Raw genomic sequence first — 21015 nt, forward strand, 5'->3', positions numbered from 1 at the left:
ACGTCTCCTTAATGTGTGAAAATTAAAAACACAAATAAAAATGTCTCAATATGAACTAGAGAAACAACTCGTCGATTCTTGTTCGGAAGGTAATGAACAGAAAGTAAGAGAATTACTTCAGAAGGGTGTTAATCCTAATTGTGTGGAAGAGGTTTGTGTTTTTCATCATTCTCATCAGCAAACACAATAATATTTATTATTTAAATAATTCCAAAACATCATCACAAAACACAATAGTATGGCTATTCTCCGTTATATTGTTGTTCATACAAGGGTCATACCTCACTCATCAAATTACTAATCGATTGTGGAGCTAAAATTAATTATGCCAATGGTCCAACAAAGTGGACAGCCCTCTTTGCCTCTGTCTTTTCCAAACAAAAGTCAAGTGTAGAAATTCTACTCAAATTGGGTGCCAATCCAAACATTCCAAGTGATGTATGTATTATTATATCATCCTCTTTCTCATCATCAAATATTAATATTATTTAAATTTTAATATTATAATAATATTAAACAACAACATAGAAAGGAGAAACACCACTTCAATTTGCCAGAAAGCAAAAATTGGATGATCTTGCCGAATTACTCTCCAAGAATACATCTTCATCAGCAATACTTATTGATGATGATAATACAACATTATCAAATCCTAGCCTTCCTCCATCCAATTCTAATTCTACAAACATTTCCGTAGTCTCTAATTCTTCTTCTTTATCATCAGCACAACATGTAAACAATAATAATAACAATAATATTAGTAATAGTACTTCTATGATTACTAACAACAATAACAGCAATCATAATAATAGTAGTGTTGTTTCTAGTAATACTGTTCAACATGCAGAAGAAGAAGGAAAACAAAATAATGATGAAGAGAATATTTGGGATATCATCAATGAAGGAATTAAACTTTCTGAAGATTTGGATGAGAAATTGAATGGACTTTCACTTTCGGATAAGAAGAGTAGAGTGGAAGAAGAGGAATTGCTCTTGTCTCCACTTGTATTCGAAAGTGAAAGTTTACAAGTGATTTCGTTTAGATATCCTGATCATTTCACACATAAATTTGGTGATTTGGATTACACAACTAGAATGCTAACCATTCACTTTGTGTTGGAATCAACTTTATTGACAGAACATTTAATTTCAAAATTACAAGGAAAGTTTAATGTTGGAAATGAATTTAAACTTGTGGAAAATCAAGTTCCAACAAGAAAGATTTCAATTAAATATCAAGTTTCAAAGGAGGTTGATTTGAATACTTTGAAAACCTCTATTACTGATATACATTCCAAAATTGGGAATGATATCAAGCCATTGAGATATTTACTCTTGATATTTTCAAAGAATAAGAAAGTGGTCAATCTGGAAGAGACAACCATCGATCTGTAAAACTATTTACAACCCCTTGGAGAGAAAGAACAACGGTGAGAAACGGAGGAATAATGTGCGCCTGGTTTTGAAGGATTTTTAACAAACGAAGGAACAACAGGCAAAAAGAGCAACAGAGAAGAACAACACAAAAACAATCAAGCATGTACAAGAAATTTTACCAAGTCAAGAACAAGACAAATATTAACAATAAAGTTCAATTATTAAAATTTATAATAATTCATTATTAACATGAATTGATTCAAATATATTTTTGATTCAATGTTTACAACTTGGCAACGGCCATGAATTTCTGAAATTGGAAGTGAGAGACTACGGCTGGTATGAAGTTTGGCATTTTTGGTTTTGGGTTGGAAAAGATTATGTGTCATGTCTTACCAGCATCCAGTGAAGAAACTTATAAATTATTGCATTTCTCAATAAATACTTGACAATTTCAGAATCTGACTTCAAAAATCAAAAACTTTTCACACGATTACAATTCCACAATTGGCAAGTAGAATTGCAAATCTGTTTAATAGGTTTCCACAATAGAAAAAATGCGCAAAATCATTCTTGTGATCTGTGCAGTCCTCTTGCTGTGCAATATTTCTTCAGCACTTGCCATTGATCATCAACACGAGTTGGAAGCCATGTTAAATGTCGATTCATCAGCAACTCTCCCACTTCGTAATGAAATTCTCTCACGTTTTCAACGTTACTTACAATTACCTACTCAACAACCTTTTCCACAATACGAGCTTGCTATTGATCATTTAGTTTCTTGGAGTAGAGAAATATTTCCATCACTCAACTCTGCCGAATGGGAAGAATTATCATCAGGAGTTAAGAAAATGGAAAGTTACAATGCAGCAATTACTGTTTTTCGTTGCGAATCAACAAAACCAAATCTAATCTTGACATGGAAAGGTAAAAAGCCAGAGTTGGGATCAATTCTAATCAATTCACATATGGATGTTGTTCCTGTTGATGAATCACAGTGGACTTATCCTCCATTCGAAGCCAAATTAGAAACCATAACAGAAAGTGATGGAAAGACCAAGAGAAGAGTTTATGCCAGAGGTGCACAAGATATGAAAAATGTTGGAGCAGCTTACATGGAAGTTTTAAAGTTGTTGGTCAATTCGGAATATAAACCAGAGAGAACTTTACATGTTATATTTGTTGCTGATGAAGAAATTGGTGGACAAGATGGATGGGGTTGTTTGATTGGTGAAAGTCAAGCAGAATTGTGGAAATCTTTGAATGTAAGATTTGGATTAGATGAGGGATTATCCAGTGGATTGAACTCTGATGTCATTCCAATTTTCTATGGTGAAAAGGCCACATGGTTCTTTGAAATTACAGCCACTGGAAATGTTGGACATGGCTCTCAATTTATTCAAGATACAGCCACTGAAAAGATTTACAGATTACTGAGAGATAAGGTATTCCCATTCAGAGAACAACAACAAGTTCAAATGAGATTACAAACAGAAAATGAGAAGAAAAAGTCATCTGCTAGCCACGTCATTTCTATCAATTTGACTGGTTTGAAAGCTGGACATACCAATAAGGAGACTGGTGAATTTTCAAGCCCAAACGTAATTCCAAGAACTGCCACAGCTGTTTTTGATATGCGTGTTGCAACTCACTTGGATTTACATGAAGTTGATGCTATGCTTCATCAATGGGCTGAAAGTGTGAATGGCACTCTCAAATACTTGAAAAGATCAATGGAAAATGGATTGACTGATTTGGAAGATGAAATGGTTAAAAGATTCCTCAAAGTTGTCAATTCCAAAATGACCACTAATTTAATGATTGTACCAGCAGGAACAGATGCCCGATTTCAAAGAAGTAAGGGTGTGAACGCACTTGGATATAGTTTCATGCCTTTCACCCAAAGTTTATTCCATAATAATGATGAATATCTTGATGAGGACATTTACATTCAATCTATCATTCACTATGTTGATATTTTGAAAGAAATGTTATTGGAATAAACCTCTCTATTAGTTGTTGGTCTTGTGAATCTTGGTATTACTTGACAAACTTTCAGCCAATAATTCATAATCCATGAAAGGAATACTGCTCTGTGTTGTTTGTGTGAGAATTCTTGTTTCTGATTGGTCTAATTGACCATCCGTGTTCTTAATTATTCTTCCATATCGATCTCTCAGTACAGGAGTTAGCCAACCTGAGTCCGAAAAAAGGTTCTGGTGAGTAGATGGATTGATAAGGTTTAGAATAGAAATTGTCATATTATTCATTCAATGGTGAAATTGTAATATCTGGCATCAAAAGTGGAATTCCAATTTGAATCGGTGGAAAGTGCTTGTTTCAAATTCAAATACGAAACTCCTTTAGGTACCAATTTCACAAGTGTAAAAAATCAAAATTGGGAACTGTCTTATTGGTAGCAAGGACTTTCCACTAATACAATCAAAACAAATTCCATTAGTTTCGCATAACGATGGTGATTCGCTCAATGGTCCAAGATGATCTTTTTCATACTTTCCCTCTTCGAAAGTGGACCCATTTCTCCCTTCTGACTGTTTATCGTTTCAAAATTGAAAACCCTCCTGAAAAACATAAAATTCGTGGCTTTGATAATGAACTATTAGTTCTCGTATAATTAACAATGTTTTGAATGAAGAAGCTTTATTAAAAATAAACAAGAATTAATTTAAAATTGAGCTCCCCAACCAATATAAGTTCTACCTAAAATCTTAACATCGGTTGCCATGTCGATTAAGCATTCAACTTGTTCCTTGATGGATGAACAAGTTTCTCCAACCTTGGCTCTCTTGTTGGTTTTTGGATCACCTTCAATGGCTCTGTCCACATATTTCAATCCCTTTTTCAAGTGTAAATTGGCTTGAGCATCACTCTTGAAAATAACTTTAGGATTAGCCAATTCAAGTTTCATCTTGGCAAGTTCGACTTTTCTTTGAGGATACCACTTCATTAAGGACTGATCACCATCTTGAGAAGCCTCAGAAGATGATGAGCTAGAGGCAGAATTTGGTAAATTCTCAGCAGACATTTGATAGAATTGTGGATTCTTCTTGGCATTCTTCAACCAATCTACTAATGGTTCCTTGATAAATACATCCATAGTATTCAATAAAATATGTCGATTATTATGTAAAGCTCTCATGCAATGTACCATACTTTCAAATAGTAAACCAGTACCAACATTTTCGTTGGCAAAGTCGTCCAAAGTAGTAGAAATTGGTGAAAAGATAGCCAACATTTGACGAGTCAATCTGAAAGGCATTAATTCAGGAACAGGTAAAATTTCAGTAGCACTACCAAAAGCATGACCAAAATCGATACCAATCAAGGATCCTTCTGAGAAATCAACAAGGAAGTTTTCCAAGTGACGATCTCCAATACCCAAAACATAGGAACTAATCGAGAAGGTAGCAAGGGATTTAGCAAATCTATTTCTAATGGTAAAGTATGCTTCGTTGGACATTGCCAATGATCTCAAGCCATTTCTCAACAAGTCTGGATCAATAAGTTTGTACTGTTCATCCATTGTTTGTTCCAACATGTCTTGGTCTGCATTTGAGTAAGTGACCAAATACTTTTGATAGAGAGTGTATTCAGCACCTTTAGATCCTGATACCTTCTCCAACATTTTAAGATGGATAGATGCAGATGGATGTTTCAATACTTCTTGGTCATGAGTTCCAGTTTGCTTATTCAATTGTTCTTCAATAATTGCTTTGAGTGGCATGGTATTGTCAACCCATTCAATAATACCAACTTCAGAACTCATTGGAACAACCTTGTACATTCTAATGTTCAAATCTCTTTGTTTACAGTTGGTATCTTTGTCGAGAATATTGTTCATGACATGGAACAATTGTTGAATTCTTTGATCTTGACGTAAATCTTCACCACCCTTAACAAGGAAAGCATAGTCCTTCTCATCTGAACCGTGAATCTTCAACCTCTTTGGCTTTCTCATAGAAGACATGGTTAACAAGTTTGGATCAAAGCTGATAATTCTCACATGCTCATCAATACTTGGAGCTTGCATATTGTTTTGCTTACTTGACATTCCAACACTGCCCAACATGAGTGCAGCTGCTGCCTTGCCAACGTTATTAATATACTGACCAGGAACTTCAATATAAAAGTTTCCTCCATTCTCAACAACATCACTAGAGGATGAGATGGTTTCATTACTACCTCTTGTGGAAGATTGATGGAAGTCAAACATCCACTTGGAGAAGTATTCCAACTTGGTCTTACCAGGTATCATAGCACCCTTGGTTTCCTTCATCTTTTTAAATTTGACAGCATAAAGTTGCTCGAATGTCTTGTCTGTCATTTCCATCACTTTGGCACCATCTCTACCACCAAAATCTTTCTTAATTTGTGGAACCCAGTTCTTGGCAAATCTGGTATTGTAGACACCAACATTTGGTGCATTTGGATCGAACAAGTCATCGAATGCCTCTTCCCACTTGGATTTGATATCCCTCTTTCTTTCCTTTTCCGATTTGTAATTCTTTGATTTCATAATTTCTTTAATATCATCCATGTAAGCTTTGAATCTAAGTTCAGGATGGTTAAGTTTCTTCAGTGAGAAGATAAATGTTTCAATGAGAGGATTTCTAACCTTTTGTTTCATTAATTTGATACCTTCAAGAACTTTACGTGTTATACCTGTATTACCTCTTTCAAAGGAACCAATAATATCTTCAGAGCTGATATTGAGTGGATAGTAGAGAGATTGTGGATAATTCTCGGCAAGAGACAAGAGGATTGGAATTAAACATTCACCTTCTGGTCCAGTCAAATGGGCCAACATTTGTGAGATCCATGTAATAAACATCCAACTTGGAATTTGTAAAGAGGTTGATGTTGGAGCAAATTTGGCAAAGATCTTTCTGGTGGATGGGAATTTTTCAATCAATTCCAACAATCTAGGGAATCTATCTCTAGCTTCCTTATTGTAATACTTCATACTGTTCAACATATTTTCAACAATATGCTCAGCAAGAATATCATTGGATGGTAATTTTGAAGACCCTTCTCTGGTAATAACTAAATCTTCATCATCAGTATATTTTTGACCAAGACGTTCTTTCAAAATTTCATCACAAAAGATGGCAAACTTGAGATAAATCTTGGCAGATTGATATGGAGAAATAGTATTGTTTCCGTCTTCAATTTTGATAACGACATTGCTATCGTCATTAGTATTCTTATTAACTATTTCTACAGATTCCTTGTATCTATTGAGGGCTGTTTGCAAGTAATCTTCAGGATTGCCTCCAAGTTTGGTATTTTCTCTCAAAGTATTAGCAAATGAAGAATTGGCATCAGCATCCAAAAGCTTGTAAGTGAGTACATAACTTGTTGGTACTGTTTGACTGGCATCATTGACTTCCTTTCCATACTTAGTGGCGTTTTGTTTGATAAACTTGATGAGCTTGTCGAAAACATCTTTGGTCTCACTGCTTGAACCTCTGCCAGATGTGAGAGCCTTGATCTTTAACAATTTAACAAGGGATTTGAAAAATTCAAAGTCGAATGAAAGAGCATCAGATGAATCGGCACTATTAGTTACTTCCAAGAGCTTTTTGCTTGCAGCTTGAGCAACTTTGAGATAGCTTTGAGCAACAGTATTGTTCTTTTGCTTTCTAGCTGCTTTGGTGACTGTCAAGAACATGACGGCCTTCTCTCTTGTAACTGTCTTTGACAAGGTATCCAAATCTAATGTGCCACTAGCAATATTTGAAAGACCACCAGCAAGTGCTTGATAATCCTCTTGTTCTGAAAGACTGAGAGTAAGACTTGGTGACTCTCCAATCAAACTACTAGTGAGTGGACGAAGCTTTGGCCTAGAAGAAGGTAATAATACACTCGAAGAGGTATCCTTTTCAGTAAAGTTCTCCAAGTTTTGTGAAATCAAATCATACATAAAGTTTCTGTTGGAAATTACATTGTCCCAAGTATTCATATCATCAATGTAGGAACTTGGATATCTTGATCTCCAATCCTTCAACATTCTAATAAGATTCTTTGATTTAGCATCTGATTGGTTTTGCCATAATTGAATAAATTCTTCCATTTCTACAAGAGGTTGAAGTCTTTGGAGATGAAGATGTCTTCCAGTCTTGGCAAGTGGTGATAAAGTACTCCAAGACATTAAGAATTCGGCATAACTATCTACAACATAGGACTTGGCCTTTTCATATTGATGTGTGAATAAGGACAAGTTTGCCAATTTGTTGCTATACTTGGTTTCTAAAATTTCTCTCTTTACATTTGATGACATGGATTCTTCAATAAATGTCTTGAGAGATGACCATTTGTCCTTTTGTTTGAGATTACTATCCAAATACAAGGAAAGTAAATTTTCGTTCAATTCTGATGCCTCCCAAATCTTTTGATTGAGAAGTTGTTCAGATTCAGACTTGGTTCTCTTTTGCACTTCGGAAAGAACTTCTTGCAAGACCAAGTCCCAAGAATTCATCTTCTTGAGACATTCCAATTTTTGTGTTCTCCAAAATTCAACTTCCTCTTCAATTGGAGGTGTGTCGTGAGTTTGCCAACCAGAATCCCATTGATCTACACCTTGACTGTATATCTTCAAAGCACTATTATATCTGCCATCGAGTTCATCTGAAAGTGCCTTTTTGGTATTTTCTTGTTGGGCTACATGGTATTCGAAAATGGAACGAATAACATCTTGTTCATCAATGGCCTTGTACAATTTACCAAGTTCTATCCAAGCATCTATGTAAGGTCTCATATCATCTTGTCCAGCAATGTTCTCATCTTCCATGGCTGTAGTCTCAATAAGATTATTTTCAATGAGATGTTCCAACAATAAAATACCCAATTCAACATTGTGGCTCTGCATACTGACCGAGCGAATAAGTTTAGGAGTGAGAATATTGTTCTTAGGTTGTTGAAGATCTTCAGTATCCAAAATAACAGAAAGCAATGCAGAAACCAGAAGGGAACTATCTGGTGATTTCTTCAACATTTGTTGCAAGTTTGTGTGAATGCTATGCTTGAGTGGTTCTGATTGTTTTTCTGAGAGTTTTTCCATGTTAGGATAGAGTGAAGTAAATACTGACACAAACAAGTGTCTAGCCAATGATACATCATAAATACACAATGCTTGCAGAGGTGTAATAATTTCCTTCAAAGAAATTTGAATGTCAGGCAATTCTCCTGTTCTGTACTTTCTGTACATGGTAATTCTATTCTTCTTGGCAATCTTTTGACGTGTTTCCCAAGCTTCTTTTTCCTTCTTGATACGTACAGCTCTTCTTGCTTGATATTGTGTCATGGTTGTTTCTTTCAGTTTCAAGAATCTTCTTCTGAGATATGGTGTTTGGAAATCGTCAGATGAAGAACCTTCTCCACCACTTGTAGATGAGGTACCTTGTTGTTCATTTCCACTACTAGTACTATTACTATTATTAGAAACTGTCTTGAAAGGAGTGAATAATAAAGAAGTTTGACTCAAACTTGGTGCAGACAAAATATCTTTCAATGTCTCAGAGTACATTGTTGGTGTGAATTGAGGAGTCTGAGTAGCTTTTACCATACCAAAGGCAGGAAGTTGTGGATTAGACCACCAGATTGAGATAAGCTCATAGTATTGTAAGGATCTTCAAGAGCTAAAGATTCATATGGAAGTGAAGCATAGCTTTGCAATGAACTTGAACCTTTTCTGCCTCCTTGAGAGCTGAGAACAATCGAGGTGGCTGTGAGAGGTAAACTCTTGTGTTGCCAACTTGTATCAATCTTGTATTCCTTGAAAACACAATTAGACAAACTTTCAGAGAAAATGGCATTGGCATCAGAAAAGTCTGGAGAACGGTGCAATAATTGTAGCAACAAGTAAGAACTGAATTGAAGCCACTTGTCTCCAAGATTATTAGAGTAAAGCAAGGAGAATGTTTGTTCCAAACGTTTCAAACTTTCATTGGAAAGTCTAGATTCATGATCCCAAAAGTGGAGCATCTTCTTTCTAATATCCTCTGAAATGTCATTCATAGCCTTGATAAGCTCAGTTCTAATGACTTCTTCTCCTCTGAACTCTGTAGGTTTGTTATCGAAAAGCCAAATCAAAATATCATAGTACTTTTCACGACATGGTTCGGAGAAGGTACTAAACATTTGAACATCACTAGTATTGATGTATTGAGTCATAATTTCCATAAAGTGCATTATATCAGATTTGTTAATGGTCTTTAACAATTGATAAATGATTTGAAGAGTAAGCAATTGAGTTGGTTCGTCCTTGTGTTGAAGGTTTTGTCTCAAGAATGGTTTCAAAGAAGTGTACAAATCTGGAACAAATTCTGCTCTCCATGTAATAAGTTGGAGAGCAATCTTCTTATAAACACCATACAAGTTTGGTAAAATGTCCAATATCTTGGAAGGCAAGAAGTGATCAATGAATGCAGTATCATGGATACCAATCTTGTAGAGACAATTCAAGAATCTGTCATATTGCATTTTTTGTAAGAATGAAGAACAAGTTGCAAGCAATAATCTTTCGAATGTGACAACACTTTCGTTGGTATTGGCAAGTTTTGAAAGACTCTTGAGAATCATACCACAAATTTCAGAAGCAGCCTCATAGACATCCTTGTTTTTGAATGATATATTTTCCAAAATCTTTTCATAGAACTTTTCCTCTGTGATAATGGTTGAGTCTGTTGTTGCATCAAAAACAGGAATATCATTAGCCAACAAGATACCCAAAAGTTGAAGACCAGTCGTTCTGGCAAGCTTGGCTGTAGACTTGTTTTCATCGTGACAAATCCAACCAAGAATGATTGACTTGTTAATAGTTAAACTATCCTTCCACTTTTCAACAATAAGTTTGACAAGTTCCAAGTTGGATCTGAGTACTACCTTCTTTTGATGAGCACAATTCTTAAACATGAAAGCAAGTAGTCTAGAAACTAGTTCCTTTCCTTGAGTGGATTTACTTGGTGAAACATCCTTCCACTTTAAGAGTAAAATTATTAAATCTCTAATGAAATAGGTGATACCCTTAGAGGAAAGATCTTCATTCTTCTTTTGGTCATCCTCTTCCTTCATAATAAATTTAATAATTGGCTCGAAGAAATACTTGGAAAATGGTTCAAATATAGTTGGTCTATTTGTGATAATCTTGCAGAGGAAGAGCTTGATATTTCTGTGAGTTTCGTCATTATTTAACTTTTTGTGCATTTCAGCCATCCAGGAAGGCATTGCAGAGTTTGCTGCTGCCTTATCAGAACCAACAGGATATTTGAATATGGAAACCATATGGTCAACAGTTCTCAAAATTGAAGCCATACATGGATTAGTGTTCACTTCATCCATTTCTAGAGTAGAACTGTTATCAACATTTGGTGTCTTTTCACTTTCCTTAGATTCATCTTCAGATGATTTGGTTACTTCCTCAGAATATTTGGAACCAGGAATGAAAAAGCTTCCTGCAAATGGCATGCTTGAGGAGAGTGAACTATCCGATAAATATTGTGAAGAGAGATAGCCAATTCTCAATTCACCAGCTTTTCTTTTACCATTATCAGAAGTTGGCTGATTAGAGTCAATTCTAAGTTCATCAACAGCTTTTCTATGGAAGGCAAAGTTCGTTTCAATTTCAAACTTATATTCACGATTGGTATCGATAATATTTTCCCACAAATCTTCTTCTTTTTCTTTGAAAAGGAAACCAGTGTAGAACTTTTCTTGTGTTTGGGTACATTTTACACCACCAGCCAATACATTAAAGGCACTTGTTCTAAAGTCCAACAATAATTCATAACCCAAAACCTTGTACTCTTGGTCAGATGGTTTCCAGGAACGAGCAGCAAAGCTTGATCTCATAACCTTTTCTGTGAGTTCCTTGCCAGTTAATTGACCACTACCGGATGATTGCTTTTCACAATACTTGTTGTTAATATATTCCTTTACAGCAGAAGCAGGCAATAAACGATACATTGCTTCCAATAAATTATAACAACATGTTCTAGTTACAAATAGAGCACGAACAGAATCAGCTTCCAATTCTTCAATATTTGGATTAGATATAGTTTCGCTGAGAGCAGTTGGTTTAGCAATAGACTTCATTAATTTCTGAATATTGTCTTCAAAGAATTGTACAAGACCTCTTTCAGGCATATGAGTCAAACAAGTGAGACATACCCACTGTATGATTTGTCTTCTAATATCTATTGGCAAACTTTCCTTATAGAATGTTTCTAAACAAATATTGGCAGACTTTAACCGCTTTTCATCAGTGAATTTTCCAAACAACACCTTTAAGGCATTGGTCATCTTTTCTTGGAGTGGATGGTTCTTCCATCTGAAAAGAGGTAATACCTGTTCTAAAAAGTCAACACTATCAGAAGATTGAACAGCATAGAGCAAGTCTTCAAGCAAGGAAATGTGATCATCATATTCACTAGTCTCTGGCTCTATTTCTTCATAATTGAGTGGGAACTCATTAATAACAATAGACTTGACTTGTCTAAGGATCGAATTAAGTTCCTCAGGTAATTTTCCTTGTGTTTCAGGTTGAGCAGCTGAATGTTTAAATAAAATAGGTAAAATTCTAATAGCTCTCAACTTTAAGTCAAAGAGACCAAAGGTAGCTTCATCGTTATCATTTCTTGATGTAGCATCATCTCTCTTGATTCTCAAACAAGCAAGTAAGAAGTCAATGATAGCATTTTGATAGACACCATGTTGGAGGATGCATGAAGACTCAATGTTGAACAATCTTTCAATTAGGGACATAGTTTTAAGTTTAAAGTCATCATCAATATTTCCTCCACATTTTTCCAATACTGGTTGTGAGCAATCCAATATTTGAATAACAAACATTGTCTTTTTCTCCTTTTTAGATAGGGATAACCTCATAAACTTTAAGCTTACACTCAACAAGACGTCAAATAAAAAGTGATGGTTAAACTCGTTTTCTTGGTCACGTTTGTTGGAATTAGAAATGCTTGCTATTCTGCCTATAATCAACCTGGCAAATTGGTCCATATGTTCAGAAATATAGTTATCAATTTCTGACTGGAATGTTTTGTAGAAAAGGGCGCCTTTTGTACTTGGTTTTACTCTGTGAATTGCATTTCTTGATCTGTCTCCTTCATCACCTGCTACTTGATAAGAATTATCAATTTGTGATAACTTCTTTGAAAGTACACTCTCACCTGATGAGGTAGGATCAGATGTAGTAACATAGTTCAAAATACTTTCGGCCCAATCCAAAATCAAAGCATAATTGCAACAACTCCTTTGATATAATGACATTGACTGGTCCCATAAGAGAATCGAAATTTTCAGTGAATAACTTATTTGAAATAACATTAGCAAATACTTTTCTAGAAGAATAATTTGGAAGGAATGAAGAGTCATCAATAAATTCCAATCTACTTAATAACCTAATACCTCTAAATAAGAAAGTATAGTCATCCATGTTCATCCTGGAAGACTTCTTGAAATCCAATCCAGTAATATACCTCTGGACATACAATCCAAGAATTTCATTCAAAATTTTCCTAGTTCTGGTCATAACAGTTTGTCCAATAGACTTGGATTGTTTGGCATAATTTGTAATACCTTCGAAAATCTTTCTAGTATATCTTGGAAGTATTGTTTGTACATCTTCATTGTTTGTATTGAAGCCTTGTTTTCCTGGAGCTAAAATGCACATTATGAGCAACTTGATAAACTTGTCAGTTTCCATAATGCTTTCATTTCCATTCACCTTTTGTCCAGTCAATGTACTTGGATACTTGTCGAGGATAAGACCAATAAAGTTAAGTAATCTGAAGGTTGTAGATGTCTTTCTGTTGACAAACTTTTCACTATCCAATGTATTAATAATCAGGAAACAATCACTTGGCTTCTTCAAAGCAAATTTCTCAATAAAGTGATAGATATGACTCATGATGGAACAAGAATAAGAGGAGACATATTCCTCTTCTCCGTCATCTTTACCTTTCACATCTTCGTCCTCATCCAACATTGGATCAGAGGTACTCTCAACTTTTCTCTTCTTATAATTGGCAAGTCTACCACCAGAGGAACTTGATCTCTTGTTCTCGCTCTCAATTTCATCGTGTTCCTTTTCCAAGTTGAACAATTGGTGAGGGTAGAGGAATTTGTGATTGAAGAGCCAATACAAACAGTCAAATGATGCTTCTAGCTTTTGTAACCAAATCATAACTTGTTCAAAGTATGAAATATCTGTAGCAGTTGTCAAAGTATTCTTCACATTCTTCTTTTCCTCTTTCTCTGATTTGACCTTAATAGAAGATGAATAAGAAGGAATTAAAGAGGAAGGAACATCAACAACCTTAAGTACACTGGACTCATCAGCCTTGAATTTAGCATGGATCCATCTTCTTGGACCATCATCTGAATCAAAACCAGGAAGGAGCATACATAATGTTGGGAATAGCTTCATACATTGCTCACGACAAATTCGTTCTCCATTGCCACATTGCATAAATATCCAATCAACTGCATGTGCAAGTGTAACATGTATTCTTCTATCGTTTTCCTTGATTAATAAATGTGATTTGGCAACAATAATTCTTTCAATGTGATCTATGAGTTGAATAGTCTTTTCTACTAAACCTAGAGAATTTTCTGAACTTTTCTGGTCTAATGAAGATGCCTCGTTATCTACAATCTTTAAACTCACAATAACATTGTGTAACCAATCTAAAACGTGTCTCTGGACAAGTGAATCCACTTCTCTGAAACTCTTGTACATACTATTGAAAGCCATAATGGCACCCAAACGTTTAAACAAATTAGGATGGTGAATGTTACTGTACAATCTTTGGAAAAGAGACTTGACATTAATAAATTTGCCATCCTTATCATGTTTAACAGACCACTTGAGGAATTCATTCAAAAGTAATGAGCATTGATCTCTCAAGGCACCATCAGTAGTCTCTGACATGGAGTCAATAATAGCATCGAGGAGAGCCATTGTTTCCTTATTTTCATATTGCATGTTTTGGGTAAGCCAATGGACTAATTGGAATATTAAAGGTTCGAACAATTGTTTAGTCACTTGTTCAGTATCCACAGATAATCTTAAAAGAACAGGGAAGATCTTTTCGTAAATCTTAAAGTATGGTGTTGGATCAGTGGAAACAACAATGGTAGTGGCATCTTCATCATTGGTATTATTATCTTGTTTTTTCCTCTTTTCGTCTTCTTCTGCCTGCTTTAATTGGATTTCTTGTGCTCTTTGTCTTGCTTGTGGACTGTAAGCATTCTTACCAACCATGTACAGGACAAGAGAGTGCAAGAACTCACAAGCCGCAATCTTTGTTTGACGATCACTAGACTTTTCAGCCAATTCAGTAATTCTTGGGAGAATGGAATCAAAGTACAGCTCTAATTTAACATCACGGAATGGCATTGAAAACTTAACCCTTTGCTCAGTGTCCCATCTAATGATATTTTCATCAGCTTCTTTCTCAGAGGCAGAGTTCAAGATAAGAATATTATCACCACCAATTTTACCCAGTAATCTGATAACTCCCAATTGTACTTTTCCAAGTGGAGTTTGATCAGAAGATGACTTGTTTTGTGATTTAGACTTGTCATCATTAATCTTTCTTATAGAGTTCTTTGTTTGTCCTTTTAATAATTTCTTCACATCCACTACATCAGAATCAGCTCCAGAATTCTCCTCTCCAATACCAACAGAAGAGTTATGTTTAACCATAAGATATGGATTCAACTTTGGTAAGACCTTTGGTAAACATTTCTCTGTAATTTCCTTCTTTGGCAAAACTTTAATCCAATGCTCTAGTGCTTTTAGGCCAATATCAGCAAGAGGCAAATAGCTAAGACCTAGTTCGAATGAGAGCTGAAGTGGATGTACAAAGTATCTCAAATCAATGAAATTCCTTGGCATTGAAAGTACAAATTTGATACAACTGGTGAGTAAATCTCCTTTAAATTCATGAAGTCTCTGAATCACATTTTCTTTTACAAATTTGAGTAAGTATTGGAAACAAGTGACTCTAGTATTATAGTCTACTGTGAAGAGCTTTCTTATTAAAACTTCATCATCTCGACTTGCTCCTCTTCTATTGGAGTATCATCTAACATGGATTGTGATTCTTGTTTGATTATTCTATCCTTTGTGAAAATGCTCTTCTCGTTAATATCCTCAAAGTATTCATACCTGTCACTAATCCTCATAGCAACTGAGAGTAGTTTATAAAAACCACTAATATATGAATATTGAGTAGACTTTTCAATTAAAAGTTTTGAAAATATATAGTTCCATCTAATAAAGTGTTTTGGTTTGCACTTTTTCATGAATAGCTTGGTGAATTCGATCAAATTTAAGAAAAGTTCCATATCTTTAGCATTGGATGGTATGAGAGCATCTTGAATCATTTCAGCAGAAACCTCAACTGGAGTAGAACCAGCTTGGTTACTAATATTATTAACATTTGTACATCTTAGATCAAATTTAGAAATCATTTGCATAATTACTTCTATAATCTTGTCATAAACAAGAGAATGTAAATGTTCAATTACTTCCTCAGAAAAAGATAAATCAATCCAAGGATAGTTCCATTCTCCCAATTTGATAGTCTTTGGATTCAAAATATTATACCACAAGTCCAAATATTCTTCATAGAGAGAAACTGGTTGATCCATATCCAAATTCACATCATTAGTGGAAACCATACTATTTACAGAGGATATTGTCAAGGTCATACTTTGGAAAATAATTCTATCCAAAAAGCTGGACAGTGCTCTTTCCTTCAAATACAAAGCAATTAATAATTTTACAAATGCACTATAGTTGGCATACCTATACTTTGGGAATAAATATTGCTTAGGGTAAACTAAAAAGAGAATACCAGAAATCTTTTCTAATGAATCTAAAATCCAAGAATCAATAGTATCCAATTCCAAAATAATATTTGCAAAAGCAGACAAAAATGAAGGAATATGAGAAACTGATTCTTCTAATTGTTCTTGACTTCTAGTTAATAATTGATCACTCAATTTCATTAGTTGTCTCAAAATCATCTTAGTATCACTTTGAGTTAGGAATTTTTTCATTGGTAATGCAAATTGTCCAAAACTTCTAATAGCAATGCTTAGGTAGTATTTGTTAAAGGTTGGATTGGTAGTTGGAGGTGAGGAAGTTCCACTTCCTTGAGTCATTGTAATATCTGCAAAATTGAGTGATAATAAAGATTTGAATTTTTGCATCAGATTTTTAAATGTCCTCAAGTTGGATTCTAATTTTCTCCCTCCTTCACGTACAAGTTCATAGGAAATTTGAGCTAAAAAGCTTTCAAGTGCTGGAAATGAATTCTTTCTAACCTTGTCATTTCTGTGAGAACATAGAGTTGACAATCTGTCAAACATCTTTTCAGCATCAACAGTGAGATATTCCTTAAATTGATAAGCATGTTTTGAAATCATAATTAGAGCTGCTTTAGGTACATCATATCTTGTTTCATTGACAAGTTCCAAACTTGTACAAATTAATTGATAAAGTGGTTTAATATATGATGATCCTTCCTCTACAGAGCCACCAAATTGTGACAAGAAATGAGAAAGCCCTCTAAATGTTGATGCAATAAGTTGTGGTTCTGGTTTAGCCTTTTTTGATTGATTCAATAATGTATTCATCAAGAGTGATAACATTTGTTGTTGATACATGTGAGTTTCTCCTGGGAAGTACTCACACAATACACCTAACAAATGCAAAATTGCTCCTTTTACAGATTGATTTCCACTATTTGTCATTCTTTGAAACTCTTTGAAATAAACTTGAAATACTTCCTTGATGTTTAAACTTGTTTCGGATTCGGCTGGTGATCTTGTTATTGTTGTTTCATTATTATTGTTATTATCATCCTCCATCAAATCACCTTCCTGTTGTTGTTGGTTAGCAGCTGTTGTTAAAGATGACGATGAAGATGATTTGATTAAACTTGATCCATTTTCCATCAAAATAATTAATAATTTAATCAGTGGTGCTATTGTTGATAATCTAACTTGGTTCGAACTTTCACGTCTAAAAACATTGACACACCACCGTTTAATGATGAGAGCCTGTTCTAAAATTCTCTCCCGAGCAATCTTGATATAATTTAAAAGAAAATCAAAGATGGCCTTCCTACTCAATGTCATTGTCTTGTTACCTTGTGTGCTTGGATAGAGTGTTATTGATTGATGAACATAGGCAAATATACCCTTTTCCTCATGAAATAAAACACTCGAACACAGACCAATGTCATCGGGTGATAATCTACTAACAAAATCATTCATATCTGATATGATCGATATTGGGTTCAATAGAGCCATTGACTTTTCTCCATCTTGCAACACAATGTGAAGATCAGAGAGATTTCTCTCAAGGGCTTGCATGATGGTAAAATAAATTAATTTTTTTTTGATTTAAAATTTGGAGGGAAATGATTTTATCCAGAATGTGATTGAATCTTTGAGATTATGGAGCCATTTGCAAAAGAAAGTCTCAGTGTTGTTAAATAATAATAATTATTGTTTGGTACAATTTAATATCACAGAGAATTTACAAAATAGTTACAAGTTTAGAATTTGAGCAAATTAGAAGTAGAGGCCTTCTTTGGTGGTGGTAAGAATTCTTCTTCCTCTTCTTCCTCTTCCTCCTCTTCTTCTTCTTCTTCCTCCTCTTCTTCCTCTTCCTCTTCCTCTTCACCTTCAAGTTCTTCACCCTCTTCCTCTTCTTCTTCTTCCTCCTCTTCCTCTTCTTCCTCTTCACTGTCATAGAAGTTGTCGATATTATCATCGTCACCTTCTTCTTCCTCTTCTTCGGACTCGTATTCTTCACTTTCTTCCTCTTCTTCTTCTCCATAGAAATCATCAATATCTCCAGTGAAAAGTTCAGAAGATGTTTCTCCAATAGCACCAACATCAGCTTGACCATCAGTAGCAGCCACGACATTTCTTTCCTCATAGTTGAGTGTTTCAACTGGGAAATCGGGCAGAGGAGTGTATCCTGATGTTGAGTGGTTGAGTATGTGTGATAATGAACCCAATAAGAATCTAGCACGATCTTCAACGAATTTACTGTTAAGAGAAACAGAATTCTTCTTTCCTGATGACCCAAAGATTTCGTCCGACTTTTCATGAAGTGTACTTGTTGTTCCCTTTGGATTAAACAAGATATTTCTCATAAATCTGGCACGATCACGAACATCGTAACTTTGATCGTAACGAGCCAAATTCAATACGTATTGAATTAACATGTTAATTTGTTCTGATTTCTTATCTCCAGTACTTTCTAAACTCAAATAAAGTTTTGTACTCAAATTCAATGCTTGCAATTTAACCAAGTCATCTTCTTTAACAAAGTCTTTAGCTAAAATACGAAGAGCATCAGCAGCAACACCAATACCAACACCTCCTGATGGAAGATATTCAATATATTCACCAATCATATAAGCAATACTTGCTCTAGCAATTGGAACCTTAATATCATCCAAAAGAATAGCCATTTGAAGAATAATCTTCTTGTTATCTTCTGGGTTTTGTTGAAGCAATTGGTGAATAGCAATAATAGATTCAGCAACAATGTGTTCAGAACCTTTGGTAATCAAATTCATGAGAGTTCCAATACAAGATTCAACAACTTCTGGAATCTTTGAAGCAACTCTGCCCATAGCTTTGATAGTATTATTAACAAAATCTTGTTCTGGGAATTTAACATATGTTCTAAATTCCTTCAAAATACTATGAACAGTTTCGTCTGTGGCAAGAAGTGACAAAATTTCCAATTTCAAATTTCTTACATAGGCTGGATCACTAGCATAAATAAAGAAATCCTTCAAATGGTTACCAAAAACTTCTGGTCTTTCTCTAGCAATTGTTGAAACTGACATTAAAACAATGTAAGCATTTTCACGATATGATCTCAAAATTCTCAAAAGTGGAGTAACACATTTCAATGAAAATTCTTGTCTTGGTGACAAGTAGAAATGTAAATTAACAACCATTAAAACAACTGCAGAGTTTCTAGTTCTTAAAAGTGGTGCAGTAGATCTGAGTAATAATCTGTGATCTTGATCAAGTTCCATTTCTGCTCCTGGTTCATATCCATCATCGAAAATTTCCTTGTTTCCATCATGATCTCCTTCTTCATCATCTTCGTCATCATAGAAAGCACGTTTCTTATAAGTTTCTCCCTTGAATGGTGATTGGAAATGAGTACGACCATATCTCAACAACATTTGCATAATAGAACATTGTCCCCATTCATCACAATCAACCAAATATCTACATAACTTTCTAAATACAGGGTGAATCAATTCATAATTTGTTGGACAAACTTCATTGAAAGCGTGAACAGCAGCTCCCAAAACCATTGTGTTATTATCCTTTAACAATTCTCCAATTAGTTCGGCACATTCAACAGCCAATTCTTCAGGAGATTGTCTAAATACTTTAATAATACCAAGAGCAGCAGCCTTTCTAACATATGGACTCATATCATGGAGACACTTTTTGATTCCGACAAGAATAACTGTGGTAATATCTTGTACGTTCAAACTGGACATGACTCTCAAAGCCAAAGCTCTCAAGAATTGATTCTTATCATCAAGATCCTTTTGGAAGTTGTTAATTGAAAGCAATGCTTCTTCTTGTTTTTGTTCAGCAAAGTGAACAAGATACATGTACACTAACTTTTTCAATTCAACATTCTTTGTAATACAATTCTTGACAACGTATGGGAAGAGAGGTTCGACTTCCTTGCCTGATGAAGCCATCTATATATTTTAATTATTATTTAAATTGTTGTTGTTTGATGAACAATTAAATTATATATTGTTGTTAACACGATATATAAATATCACCAAGATCATCAATAACAAGATCCAAAACGATAAAGTACAATTAGTCATCAGTCAAATTATCATATTATCCACAATCATCATCAAAAAATCCACACAAAAGCACCATCATCAAAAAAACCATCTAAAAAATCTTCACTTACAGCAATAACCTTCTTCATACCAACCAACTTGTCTCTGAAATTATTAGAATCCAATTGTTTGGTAATCTCATCGAACTTGGCTGTATTCGATTCCTTAAAGTATTTACTATCACCTCCCAAAACTCCTGTGTAAGACATTTTTTAAAAACTGATAATTATTAAAAAATAAATCTTTGCTGATGCAACACGACTCCGCTTCCAACTCCCAATTCTAACGACTAGAAAATTTTGCCACTTGGCAATAGCCAATTAGAAGATAAGTGCTGGCTGCCTAAGGTGAAAGATTTTTCAACATTGCCTGAGAACATGTTTATTGTTAGATGAAATATTGTTCTTCCGAAAGTTGAAGGAAGAGATAACAAATATTAGCAAACTAAATTAACAACCAGAACTGTTTATAAAGAACAATGAGAAAGCTGTGCTTCAAACAGATAATCATGAATTAATTCATTAATATTTTGAAGAATGAGTAGGAAATATTGTTGACCTAAGATAATTGTGTTCAGGGTTGCCAGGTTTAGATTATCCATTGTTAAACTGCTGTGCTTGTTTAACATAACTGTTTGGCTGACAATAACATCGTATTAATTGAGTCACTTGTCAAA

General features: G+C 34.6%; 4 protein-coding genes across 4 annotated transcripts; 2 read left to right on the plus strand and 2 right to left on the minus strand.

The window, feature by feature from the left end:
• Positions 1–238: 238 nt before the first annotated feature.
• NAEGRDRAFT_64096 (uncharacterized protein) lies at positions 239–1395 on the plus strand (the record flags this gene model as incomplete). The annotated part of the gene is made up of 3 exons (XM_002680358.1): positions 239–274; positions 346–438; positions 529–1395. 3 exons carry the CDS (start codon positions 239–241, stop codon positions 1393–1395), a joined length of 996 nt encoding a protein of 331 aa, XP_002680404.1.
• Positions 1396–1942: 547 nt separating this feature from the next.
• Positions 1943–3392, plus strand: NAEGRDRAFT_77264 (aminoacylase). Its single transcript, XM_002680359.1, has one exon. It carries the CDS (start codon positions 2028–2030, stop codon positions 3378–3380), a length of 1353 nt encoding a protein of 450 aa, XP_002680405.1. The 5' UTR covers positions 1943–2027; the 3' UTR covers positions 3381–3392.
• A 635-nt stretch (positions 3393–4027) lies between these two features.
• NAEGRDRAFT_57196 (DNA dependent protein kinase catalytic subunit) lies at positions 4028–17802 on the minus strand (the record flags this gene model as incomplete). The annotated part of the gene is made up of 4 exons (XM_002680504.1): positions 4028–8845; positions 8965–12752; positions 12820–15305; positions 15587–17802. 4 exons carry the CDS (start codon positions 17800–17802, stop codon positions 4064–4066), a joined length of 13272 nt encoding a protein of 4423 aa, XP_002680550.1. The 3' UTR covers positions 4028–4063.
• Positions 17803–17919: 117 nt separating this feature from the next.
• NAEGRDRAFT_78663 (adaptor-related protein complex 3 protein beta subunit) lies at positions 17920–20548 on the minus strand (the record flags this gene model as incomplete). The annotated part of the gene is made up of 2 exons (XM_002680505.1): positions 17920–20183; positions 20411–20548. The coding sequence occupies 2 exons, from the start codon at positions 20546–20548 to the stop codon at positions 17988–17990; spliced, it is 2334 nt and encodes a 777-aa protein (XP_002680551.1). The 3' UTR covers positions 17920–17987.
• Between the last annotated feature and the right edge of the window lie 467 nt (positions 20549–21015).

Source organism: Naegleria gruberi, assembly GCF_000004985.1.
Source record: "Naegleria gruberi genomic scaffold NAEGRscaffold_9, whole genome shotgun sequence".
NCBI lineage: Eukaryota > Heterolobosea > Eutetramitea > Acrasida > Naegleriidae > Naegleria > Naegleria gruberi.